The sequence below is a fragment of the Melanerpes formicivorus genome, unplaced genomic scaffold (genome assembly GCF_026170545.1).
Source record: "Melanerpes formicivorus ecotype bairdi unplaced genomic scaffold, bMelFor1.0.p_v2 SCAF_36, whole genome shotgun sequence".
NCBI lineage: Eukaryota > Metazoa > Chordata > Aves > Piciformes > Picidae > Melanerpes > Melanerpes formicivorus.
Window position 1 is genome coordinate 32,714 of NW_027142388.1, and position 12,919 is coordinate 45,632.

Here is a 12,919-nt window from a genome sequence, read left to right on the forward strand (position 1 = left end):
TGGTGCCAGGGCCTTGCACGGGGGATCTGGCACCGAGTCTGGGAGCAGGGTTGTGCCTGTGTGGGCTTCATGCCATGGTGATGATGCTGGTCCAGGGCTTGGCACCATAGCCTGACATGAGGACCTGGCACCAAGGGTCTGGCACCAGGAGTCTAGCGCCAAGTGTCTGGGACCAGGGTTGTGCCCATGTGAGGTTCACGCCAGGGTGAGGATGCTGGTGCCAGGACCTTGCACCAGGGGGCTGGCACCAGGGTCACCTCTGCCTGAGGGTTGTGCCCATGTGGGGTTTGTGCCAGGGTGAGGATGCTGGTGCCAGGACCTTGCACCAGGGTCACCTCTGCCTGAGGGTTGTGCCCATGTGGGGTTTGTGCCAGGGTGAGGATGCTGGTGCCAGGACCTTGCACCAGGGTCACCTCTGCCTGAGGGTTGTGCCCATGTGGGGTTTTGTGCCAGGGTGAGGATGCTGGTGCCACGGCCTTGCACCCAGGGGGCTGGCACCAGAGGTCTAGCACCAGGGTCACCTTTGCACTAGGGTTGTGCCCATGTGGGGTTGATGCCAGGGGCAACCATGGCAGCTGCTTTTGAGATGGGGGCTTGCACAAGAGCCTTGCACGAGGGTTGGGCTCATACAGGGGCCTTGCACAAGGGCTGCTGACAGCTGGGTCTGCTCCCTTGCACGAGGGCCTTGCACAAGGTTAGGGCTTGCACAAGAGGCATGAGAGTTCGGTGCTCGAACCCCCTGAGTCTTCCCTTGGCCTTGCTGGGTGTGAGGTCAGAGTTGAGTGCTTGGACCCCTGGGTTCTTCCATGCCCGTGTTGGTCCTGAGCTCAGAGTTGGTTCCTTCTGTGGTCTTGTTGGTCTTGAGCTCAGAGTTGGTTCCTTCTGTGGTCTTGTTGGTCCTGAGCTCAGAGTTGGTTCCTTCTGTGGTCTTGTTGGTCCTGAGCTCACAGTGGCCTCCTTCCGTGGTCTTGTTGGTCCTGAGCTCAGAGTTGGCTGTTTCCAGGGTTTTGTTGAGTGTGAGGACACAGTTGAATGCTAGGACCCCTGGAATCTTCCATGCCCTTGTTGGTCCTGAGCTCAGAGTAGGCTCCCTCCATCCATGCCCTTCTTGGTCCTGAGCTCAGAGTTGCTTCACTCCACGCCCTTATTGTGAGCTCAGAGTTGAGCGCTTGGACGCCTGGGTCCATCCATGGCATTGTTGGTCCTGAGCTCAGAGTTGCCTCCTTCCGTGGTCTTGTTGGTCCTGAGCTCAGAGTTGCTTCACTCCATGCCCTTATTGAGTGTGAGCTCAGAGTTGAGTGCTTGGACGCCTGGGTCCATCCATGCCATTGTTGGTCCTGAGCTCAGAGTTGGCTCCTTCCGTGGTCGTGGGGGCTTGAGATGACAATTAAGTGCTTGAACCCTTGGGGTCTTGCTTGACCTTGCTGTGTGTGAGCTAAGAGTGGGTTACACATCTCCTGGCTACATCCCTGCTCTTGTGGGTCCTAGGCTTAGAGGGGGCTCCATGCCAGTTCTGGCCCTGAGCTCCATTCAAGAAGGTGTAGGGAGCAGTAAGGTCTCCCCTGAGCCTCTTCTTCTCCAGGATGATTCGGTGGTGATACGTGACACCTCTTGAGGCTTCTGTGAGGAGCCTGTGAGGCTTCTGTCAGGCTGCTGTCAGGCTGCTGTCAGGATTCTCTGAGGAATCTGAGAGGATTCTGTGAGGATTTTGTGAGGACTCGGGACATTGTGAGGATGCTGTGAAGACTGTGAGGACTCGATGAGGATTATGTCAGGATTCTGTGAGGATTCTCTGAGGATTCTGTGAGGACTGAGGAATCTAAGGACTCTCTGAGGATTTTGTGAGGATTCTGTGAGGACTCTGTGGATTCTGTGAGGATTCTGTGAGGGCTCTGAGGGGCCTGTGAGGACTGAATGACATCGAGACACTTGTATGCGTCCAGAGAAGGGCAACGAGGCTGGGGAGAGGCCTTGAGCACAGCCCTGTGAGGAGAGGTTGAGGGAGCTGGGATTGTTTAGCCTGAGAAGAGGAGGCTCAGGGGTGACCTCATTGCCCTCTACACCTACCTGAAAGGTGGTTGTAGCCAGGAAGGGGTTGGTCTCTTCTCCCAGGCAACCAGCACCAGAACAAGGGGACACAGTCTCAAGCTGTGCCAGGGGAGGTTTAGACTCGAGGTGAGGAGAAAGTTCTTCACCGAGCGAGTCGTTCGTCATTGGAATGTGCTGCCCAGGGAGGTGGTGGAGTCACCATCCCTGGAGGCGTTCAAGAGGGGATTGGACGTGGCACTTGGTGCCATGATCTAGTCATGGGGTCTGTGGTGACAGGTTGGACTCAGTGATCTTTGAGGTCTCTTCCAAACTTGGTGATACTGTGATACTGTGATTTTGGGAGGATTCTGGGAGGACTTTGAGAGGACTCTGAGGATTCTGTGAGGATTCTGAGAGGACTCTGAGGTCTCCCCTGAGCCTCCTCTTCTCCAGGATGATTCTGTGGTGATACATGACAACTCTTGAGGCTTCTGTGAGGCTTCTGTCAGGATTCTGTCTCAGGATTCTCTGAGGACTCTGAGAGGATTTTGTGAGGACTCTGAGGATTCTGTGAGGACACTGTGAGGATTCTGTGAAGACTGTGAGGACTCTCAGGATTCTGTAAGAGTTCTAGGAGGACTCTGTGAGGATTCTGTGAGGACTCTGAGGATTCTGTTAGAATTCTGAGAGGACTCTGTGAGGAGTCTGAGGACTCTTAGGACTCTATGAGAAGACTGTGAGGACTCTGTGAGGATTCTGTGAGGGCTGCCATGATTAAGGGTCGGGGCTCAGCCTGAGTCAGGCCAGGTGTCCACTGCATTATGCACAATCTTTTCTTTATATAAGCTAACAGAACAAAGCAGCAGTTTGTGATTGGTTACAGAAAATGCATCACATGAGTGCCTATATCTTATGAGGGTTTTAAGAGGCATCAAAGGAAAATTAAGAGAGCAGGGACTCTGTTATAACAATCTATGATACGTGTGAAGTCTTACACGTTCAGGTCATGATAACCGTTTGTAATCAGGTAGTTGTGCTCCTCCAACTACACTGCTGCACCGTGTTCCCGTGGCTCACAAGCCATCAAGGCTAACCCTGTCTCCTCTTACCAGTCTAGCAGTGCTTGGAGCTCTGCTCTCCCAGTTTTAACCCTTCATTTCCCCCTTCAGTTACATGACAAGAATCCCCTTAGCAGAGCGATTAATCCAACCTCGTGAGCATTACAATGGACAAGGTAAAAACGTAGCGAGAAAGAATAAAGCGGTAACAGCATTCAGCATATTCCTGACCCCTTCTGGCAAGCTCCTGCTGCTGCAGCTAATTCTGCTGTCTGAGGCGAGCCAGGAACCGTAGCAATATCTGACTCCCATGTTAAGGATTGATCATTCCACCAAACAATGACAGACTTGTGAGTCTTCCCCGATCCACCTGTGAAAACAGTGGGGGCAGACAGTGGTTGTTCGCTCCTCCGAGGCGCAGGGGATGAAGAGAAGTCGAGAAGAAATGATTGATGTGAGGGCGGGTGCATAGAGAGTCGACCTGCACAGGCTGTTAAAGACATAACAAAAACATCTGATGGCTGAAAAAGCCACTGCAAGTAAACCTCTTTAACAGGAACGTAGATACAGTCCAGTTCTGGGCCCCTCAGTTTAAGAAGGACATCGAGACACTTGAACGTGTCCAGAGAAGGGCAACGAGGCTGGGGAGAGGCCTTGAGCACAGCCCTGTGAGGAGAGGCTGAGGGAGCTGGGGTTGTTTAGCCTGGAGAAGAGGAGGCTCAGGGGTGACCTCATTGCCCTCTACAACTACCTGAAAGGTGGTTGTAGCCGGGAAGGGGTTGGTCTCTTCTCCCAGGCAACCAGCACCAGAACAAGGGGACATAGTCTCAAGCTGTGCCAGGGCAAGTTTAGACTCCAGGTGAGGAGAAAGGTCTTCACCGAGCGAGTCGTTCGTCATTGGAATGTGCTGCCCAGGGAGGTGGTGGAGTCACCATCCCTGGAGGCGTTCAAGAGGGGATTGGACGTGGCACTTGGTGCCATGGTCTAGTCATGAGGTCTGTGTTGGTAGGTTGGACTCGATGATCCTAGAGGTCATTTCCAACCTTAGTTATACTGTGATACTGTCAAAGTCTCTCCCTGCTAAAGTTAACAGTCTCTGTCTGGCCTTAACGACTGAAAAGGCAAACATTTCATGCTGCACAGAAATTGTCCTAACAGGCTGCTTAGGAAGAAAAACCCACTCAACTAAAAGCAATGGGGCTGTTTTACCTGTGTCCCACTGAAAAGTGAAAGCATGTGGCTGGCGAGCAGGATTCAACAGAATTAAGGCCAAAGGTAGTTCAGGTGCGCATGGATGAGCCTGCCTCAAGGCAACAGCTGTGGCCACGCTCTGCAAAGACTGAAGTGCTTCAGAATTCAAAACTGGAGGAGAACACAGATTGCTATCACCCTGTAGGAGTTCAAACAAAGGACTTAAATCTGCATTGGAAATGCCCAACAGAGGACCAACCCAATGTATGGTTCCCAGCAATTTGTGAACACCATGAAGTGTTTTCACATGTGCACTGATTTGTAAAGGCTGTGGAACAATTGTTTGGGTCCGAATTCTCCACCCTAAATGTTTCCAAGGTGGTTCATTCTGAATTTTCTCAGGGGCTACACAAAACCCCACTTGAGTCACAGTGGATACAGCAAGGGCTAGGGCTTTCTCCATGAGCTCGGGGCTTTGTGCTGCCCCTAGGATGTCATCCATGTAATGATATATCAGCCCATGGCTTGGGCGGGAGCACACTGCGATGGGTTAGGAACTGGCTGGAGGGCCGAGCCCAGAGAGTGGTGGTGAATGGTGCCACATCCAGCTGGCAGCCAGGCACCAGTGGAGTCCCCCAGGGATCAGTGCTGAGCCCCATCCTCTTTAACATCTTTATTGATGATCTGGATGAGGGCATTGAGTCCATCATCAGTAAATTTGCTGACGACACCAAGCTGGGGGCAGGAGTTGATCTGCTGGAGGGTAGAGAGGCTCTGCAGAGGGACCTGGACAGGCTGGACAGATGGGCAGAGTCCAAGGGCATGAGATTGAACACATCCAAGTGCCGGGTTCTGCACATTGGCCACAGCAACCCCAGGCAGTGCTACAGGCTGGGGTCAGAGTGGCTGAGAGCAGCCAGGTAGAGAGGGACCTGGGGGTGCTGGTTGATGGTAGGCTGAACATGAGGCTGCAGTGTGCCCAGGCAGCCAGGAGGGCCAATGGCATCCTGGCCTGCATCAAGAACAGTGTGGCCAGCAGGAGCAGGGAGGTCATTCTACCCCTGTACACTGCACTGGTTAGGCCACACCTCGAGTCCTGTGTCCAGTTCTGGGCCCCTCAGTTTAGGAAGGAGGTTGACTTGTGGAGCGTGTCCAGAGAAGGGCAACGAAGTTGGTGAGGGGCCTGGAACACAGCCCTGTGAGGAGAGGCTGAGGGAGCTGGGGTTGCTTAGCCTGGAGAAGAGGAGACTCAGGGGTGACCTTATTGCTCTCTACAACTACCTGAAGGGGGGTTGTAGACAGGCAGAGGTTGGTCTCTTCTCCCAGGCAGCCAGCACCAGAACAAGAGGACACAGTCTCAGGCTGTGCCAGGGGAGGTTCAGGCTGGAGGTCAGGAGGAAGTTTTACACAGAGAGAGTGATTGCCCATTGGAATGGGCTGCCCAAGGAGGTGGTGGAGTCACCATCACTGGAGGTGTTCAGGAGGAGACTTGACAGGGTGCTTGGTGCCATGGGTTAGTTGATTAGGTGGTGTTGGATGATGGGTTGGACACGATGATCTTGAAGGTCTCTTCCAACCTGGTTTATTCTATTCTAAGTTATTCTAAGTTATGAAATGCCTCTCGAACAGGACTGAGAATTTTTGCTCCATAGCACTGACAAATTGTAGGACTATTTTTCATTCCTTGTGGAAGCACAACCCAGTGGTATCTCTGCAAAGGTTGTTGCATGTTGACGTCTGGAACCGAGAAAGCAAATTTAAGAGCATCATTTGGATGTAAAGGAATGCTAAAGAAGCAATCTGTCAGGTCAATAACAGTTAAATGCCAATATCGTGGTATCACTGTGGGTGAGGGTAGCCCTGGTTGGAGGCTCCCCATATCACAGTATAACTAAGGTTGGAAGAGACCTCAGAGATTGAGTCCAACCTATCAACACAGACCCCATGACCAGACCATGGCACCAAGTGCCACGTCCAGTCCCCTCTTGAATGCCTCCAGGGACGGTGACTCCACCACCTCCCTGGGCAGCACATTCCAATGACGAATGACTCGCTCGGTGAAGAACTTTCTCCTCACCTCGAGTCTAAACCTCCCCTGGCACAGCTTGAGACTGTGTCCCCTTGTTCTGGTGCTGGTTGCCTGGGAGAACAGACCAACCCCTTCCCGGCTACAACAACCCTTCAGGTAGTTGTAGAGGGCAATGAGGTCACCCCTGAGCCTCCTCTTCTCCAGGCTAAACAATCCCAGCTCCCTCAGCCTCTCCTCACAGGGCTGTGCTCAAGGCCTCTCCCCAGTCTTGTTGTCCTTCTCTGGACACGTTCAAGTGTTTCAATGTCCTTCTTAAACTGAGGTGCCCAGAACTGGACATAGGGCTCAAATTTTCATGCCCTACGTACTCCGCAGATGAATGACACAGCCAAGTGCTGCTGCTTGCCCTTGCTGGCAGTTCCTGCTGTCCCTCTCTGCAGGCTCCTCAGACATCATCTTTCCAGCTCTGACTGTAATCACACTTGGGGCTGCTACAGGGCACCTCTCACAACTGGCTTTTCACATGGAAAAACATGCAGGGACAACAATGGGGGGAAAATTATAAGGCTGAAACACAGGACACCTGGGAAGGGAGTAATTTATCTATCATGGCAAAAATGAGTAGCCTGTGGGACAGAGATGAGATACTTGACAGCTACGGTGTCTTCTCACCATAACACTGTGTAAAGCAGGGCATTCTACATGTACTTGACCTGTGTGTGATATAGATGAGTCATATGCCCAGCACATCTTCCATATCATCATTATCATCACATTATCGTCACATATCTTCCATAACATCATTAATCTTTCTGAGATCATGGAGTAAGCGCCACTTGCCTGTTTGGTTTTTGATGACAAAACCAGGAGAGTTCCATGGACTCGTGGAGGGTACAATATGCCCTTTCCCCATTTGCTCTGTGACTAGTTCTTGGAGTGCACAAAGCTTTTCCAATGGTAGGGGGCCATTGATCCACCCAGACAGGGGGGTTTGTTTTCCATGTTAACTGGAGGGTGTCGCGCACCGCAACGGCCCCCTCCAAAAATGGCTGTTCATGGTCACCCCGCATTGTGAAAGCACATCACGACCCCATAGCACCCTGGGCACAGGCAAAACAGAAGGTTTCACAGAAGCTATATGTCCCTCTGTCCCTGAATCTGAATGAAATTCAGGCTCTGATGACTTTCTCCAGCTCCCCCTATGCCTGCCAGCGCCTGAGATGCACTAGCTACAGGCCAGCGGGGGGGGGGGGGCATTTAGCTTTAGAAATCACTGACATCTGCTCCAGTATCAATAATGCCACTAAGCACGATTTCCTGCTGACCATACATCAGGACACCTTGACAGATAGGATGTTTTTGAGAGATAGTCTGTGCCCACAGAATCTGTGGATCCCCAGTAGACCTGGATCCTCCTTCATTTCTTAAAGGTCCCTTTGCAGGGGGCCGTTCCGATCCCAAGGGAAGCAATAATAGCTGTGCAATACGACTGCCCTTCGGTACCGTGCAGGGAGGAAGCGGAGTCCATGCCAGGATCTGACTTTTATCTGTGCTGTCAGACTCGACAACCCCAGGAAGCACACAAAGCCCTGATAGCGTTGTTGATGATCTACCTAATATTAATGCCTGAGTTTTTACTGGGAGAGGGCCTGACACACCTGTTGGCAACAAATGTACCCTGCTGTCAAGTAAAGTTACTGTGTCAGAGGTTGCCAGGTCCAGCCCTGCGCTGCCTGCTGTTGCTGGGCGGAGGTCAGAGACGCTGCCGGCATCTGGCTGGCCGGTGGTGGCTGGATGATTTGTGTCTGCGAGCGGCGCTGTCCCGTGCTCCGCGTCCGGTTTCCCTGCACAGGCTGCCCTTGAGAATTATACTCAGATCGACACTGGTTAGCATAATGCCTCCCCTTCTGGCACTTAGGGCAAATCCCAGGCGCTTTAGATTTGGCTCTGGTATTAGCTACCAAACAATTCTTTCTGAGATGACCCGGTGTCCCACAGCCATAACAAACTCCTGTATTCATTGGACCATTCATAGCTGCAAAAGCTGCAGCCGTAGCTTCGTACTTACGTTCCATCCTACCTATCTCATTACATGCATCAATCATTTCTTGCAAGGTGGGGCTTTGATTAGGCAAAGATTTGAACAGCTTCTTACAATCTGCATTTGCATTTTCCACAGCTAATTCCAACCGTAATATTTCCCTTGGCTCCCCATTATCGAGTTGGCATTCTAAGGCCAGTTTAAGCCGGTCTATGGATTGCACTTAAGGTTCCCGTGGCTCCTGAATGTTATTTGTAAGAACTTTCTGTGGCTTTTGAGAGTGTAGGACTTTAAGAGAAGCCTTTCGTGCCTCCTCTCGTGATGCTTCCAGGGCTTCCCGCGGGCAGTCGCGGGCTTGCGCTGCCGGGTCGGTGTGTTGACCTGTGCCCATCAGGTGATCCAACGTGAGTGCTGCTAGAGCCTGATTGTTATGTTTGCATATGTAAGTGAGGGTGCTTGGAGCCCTTTTCTCCACTGGAACTTTAAGAAGGACATCGAAACACTTGAACGTGTCCAGAGGAGGGCAACAAGGCTGGGGAGAGGCCTTGAGCACAGCCCTGTGAGGAGAGGCTGAGGGAGCTGGGGTTGGTTAGCCTGGAGAAGAGGAGGCTCAGGGGTGACCTCATTGCCCTCTACAACTACCTGAAAGGTGGTTGTAGCTGGGAGGGGGTTGGTCTCTTCTCCCAGGCAACCAGCAGCAGAACAAGAGGACACAGTCTCAAGCTGTGCCAGGGGAGGTTTAGACTCGAGGTGAGGAGAAAGTTCTTCACCGAGCGAGTCATTCGTCATTGGAATGTGCTGCCCCGGGAGGTGGTGGAGTCACCGTCCCTGGAGGCGTTCAAGAGGGGACTGGACGTGGCACTTGGTGCCATGGTCTAGTCATGGGGTCTGTGTTTATAGGTTGGATTCGATGATCCTTGAGGTCATTTCCAACCTTAGTTGTACCGTGATACTGTGATACTGTAACTCCCATAGAGTATACTGAGACGGAGTTAGCAACAGTTGCGCTAGAGATTTTAAGTCGTATGGTGTCATTACGTGATTGTCGAGTACAGATGATAAAAGATCTGTGAAATAAGGAGAGGAGAGCCCATGCTCAGCGGCCGTACAACAGAGTTCTATAATCACTGGGAAGGACAATGCCTCCCATTGAGGGTTACCCCCTCTGACCACGTACGGTATAGGAGCCACGATTCTTGTGGCAACCTCAGTGTCTCCATCCTGCAAAGCTTGGCGCTTAATAGCAGCCCACACATCGTGAGGATCCCGGGGATAAAGGTCTGGTTCCCATTCAGGATCGACAGGACCTGGATCTAGGAGGTCTTCCTTGGGGGGTATTCTGCTGCGTATGTACCCAAAGTCTCAGTCCGCAGCTTCGGCTTTGGTGGCAGCTTAGAGGGTAACGGAGGAGGGGTCTGAGCTCCCTCAATACTCTGTTCCAAGTTCCCTTCTTGCGCTTTAAGCATCTCGAATACAATCCGCCACCATGGGAGCACACGCTGCGCCTCAGCATTCCCTGTGGTAGCAGCATCCCATAACTTCACCCCCACTTGATCCCAGATTTCACTCCTGAACATGCTAGCTGTTGGAACTGTCGGGATGTTCTCCTGCACCCACTCCAGCATCCCCTTTAAGATCACGGCCACCGATGACTTTACCATGCTTCCTAAGGAGTTCCTGCATTAATTCCTAAGTGTCTCTTTCTGAGGAGCTCTCCTGGTTCCCCATGTTTCCCACGGCTCACCTCTCGTCCGGCAGGAGGGATTGCTCTGGCTGGCTTTTCCTGCTGCCTTTCAGCAGCTCAAAGTCCCGAGGGAGCGCGCGGCAGGACGCAGCTTAGCGTTTCATCGCCCCTGTCCCCTTTGCCGCGAGTAAGGGTCGGGGCTCAGCCTGAGTCAGGCCAGGTGTCCACTGCGTTATGCACAATCTTTTCTTTATATAAGCTAACAGAACAAAGCAGCAGTTTGTGATTGGTTACAGAAAATGCATCACATGGGTGCCTCTATCTTATGAGGCTTTTAGGAGGCATCAAAGGAAAATTAAGAGAGCAGGGACTCTGTTATAACAATCTATGACACGTGTGAAGTCTTACACGTTCAGGTCATGATAACCATTCGTAATCAGGTAGTTGTGCTCCTCCAACTACACTGCTGCACCGTGTTCCCGTGGCTCACAAGCCATCAAGGCTAACGCTGTCTCCTCTTATCAGTCTAGCAGTGCTTGGAGCTCTGCTCTCCATGTTTTAACCCTTCAGAGGACTCTGTGAGTACTCGGAGGATTCTGTGTGGACTCTATGAGGATTCTGCAAGGACTCTGTGAGGACTCGGTGAGAATTCTCTGAGGATTCTGTGAGGACTCTGAGGATTCTGTGAGGACTCTTGAGAGGATTCTGCGAGGATTCTCTGAGGACTCTCTGAGGACTCTCTGAGGATTCTGTGGGGAATCTGAACATTCTGTGAGGATTCTGTTAGCATTCTGTGAGGATTCTGTGAAGATTCTGTGAGCATTGTGTAAGGACTCTGTGAGGATTCTCTGAGGACTCTGAGGATTCTGCGAGGACTGAGGACTGTGAGGATTTTGTGAGGACTCTGTGAGGACTCAGGATTCTGTGAGGAATCTGTGAGGACTCTGATGATTCTGTGAGGACTCTGAGAGGACTCTTGTGAGGATTCTGAGGATTCTGCAAGGATTCTGCGAGGACTCTCAGAATTCTGTGAGGACTCTGAGGATTCTGTGAGGATTCTCTGAGGACTCTGTGAGGAGTTTGTGAGGATTCTGTGAGTATTCTCTGAGGACTCTGTGAAGATTCTGTGAGGACTCTGAGCGCTCTCTGAGGATTCTGTGAGGACTATGTGAGGATTCTGTGAGGATTTTGAGGACTCTATGATGATTCTGTGAGGATTTTAAGGACTCTGTGATGATTCTGTGAGGACTCTGAGCACTCCATGAGGACTCTGTGAGGATTCTGTGACGACTCTGAGCACTCTGTGAGGATTCTGTGAGGACTCTTGTGAGGACTCTGAGGACTCTGTGAGGACTCTCTGAGAACTCTGTGAAGACTCTGAGGACTCTCTTAGGACTGTGTGAGGACTCTGTGAGGACTCTGAGCACTCTGAGATGATTCTGTGAGGACTCTATGAGGACTCTGTGGACTCTCTGAGGATTCTGTGAGGACTCTGAGCACTCTGTGAGGACTCTGTGCGGATTCTCTGAGGGTTCTGCGAGGATTCTGGGATTGATTCTCTGATTTTCTCACCTCCCTTTCTCCCCCTTCCCACACCCCTCCTCTAGTTGCTGGAGCAAGCCCTGGTGATCGAGGAGCAGCTGCGGCGAGCGGCCTACCTTAACATGACGCAGGACCCAAGCCACCCAGCCATGGCCCTGAACTCGCGCTTCGCCGAGGTCGAGTGCCTGGCCGAGAGCCACCAGCACTTGTCCAAGGAGTCCCTGGCAGGCAACAAGCCTGCCAACGCCGTGCTGCACAAGGGTAAGAGGCGGGCGGGCCGGCGTGCCCGGCGCGGACGCCCCCTGTAGCGCCCTGCACTGCCCCCGTCCCCCCCCTTTTTCCCACCCCCTCTGTATCCTTCTCTCCTACTCGATCAATTAAAGTGGGGTCTGCTCCTCCCAACCGGCTCCCGGTGTATCCTTGCTCTTCTTGCGTGCGCTGCTTCTCTCTTGGCAACAACAAAACCACACGGGGCAGGGGGTGGGGGAGGTGGGGGAGGGCCTAAAGGGGCCAGGGAAGCCCTCCAGTGGGGTTTTGGGGTGCGAGTAAAGCACGAGTAAAGTGCAAGTAAATGTGGAGAAAGGGCAGGGGAAGGGAAGGAGGGGGAGTGTGTTGAAGGGGGCGGGAGAGAGGGAGAGAGGGGGGTGTGGGATGTGGTAGGAGCAAAAGGGTGGGGGTGAGGGGGTGTGGGGGGGTGTGCCTCTATCGCTTTGCGCTAAGGTGTATCTGTTGTGTAAGGCTGCTCTGTGCCCCCCCCTCCCCATCCCCACCCCTTCTGTGTGTTGTTTTGGGTTACTCGGAGGAGTTTGGGGGTGTGGAAGGTGGAGAATGAGCTGAGTATTGCCCCACCCCCCCTGCCCCCCAAAGTGGCCACAGTCTCCCTTGGTGCATGCAGTGAATAAGCCTGGAGGGAAGTTGGAGGATGGATAGGTTGTGTCTTCCTCCCTGGCCCAAGGTGTAACATCTGAGCAACTTGGGGGACAGAGTGTTGGCCCAGAGTACTTCTGGGGTATGCTTTTAGTAACTCTAGTGGAGTTAATGAGTAATCCCAGGGTGTGCCAGAGGAATGTCCTGAGTAAGCCCCGAGTATCTCTGGCATCTGAAATGGCTTTGCCAGCAGGCTTGCCTGGAGTAAGCAGTGAGTAGCCTTGGTGTAGGTGGATGGGTCTGTGCAGAGCATCTCAGGGCTCTGTAAAGAGTAACCCTGGAGTTACAGCAATGTGGCTGCAGCCTCTTAGCCCTGAGCAGCAGCAACTGATGAGGAGCCCCAGAGTATCTCTGGTGTGGCTGTAGCCTGGAGCTGGAGTATCTCAGGTGTACCCAAGGAATAAATGTGGAGTATCTTT

At 52.5% G+C, this 12,919-nt stretch overlaps 1 protein-coding gene across 1 annotated transcript in view; it reads left to right on the plus strand.

Annotated features, from left to right (window-relative positions):
- Positions 1–12,919, plus strand: part of CHD3 (chromodomain helicase DNA binding protein 3) — a 41,864-nt gene that overhangs the window by 25,947 nt on the left and 2,998 nt on the right. Inside the window, 1 exon segment of the mRNA XM_068157114.1 lies at positions 11,639–11,834. Coding sequence (XP_068013215.1) covers positions 11,639–11,834 — 196 coding nt within the window.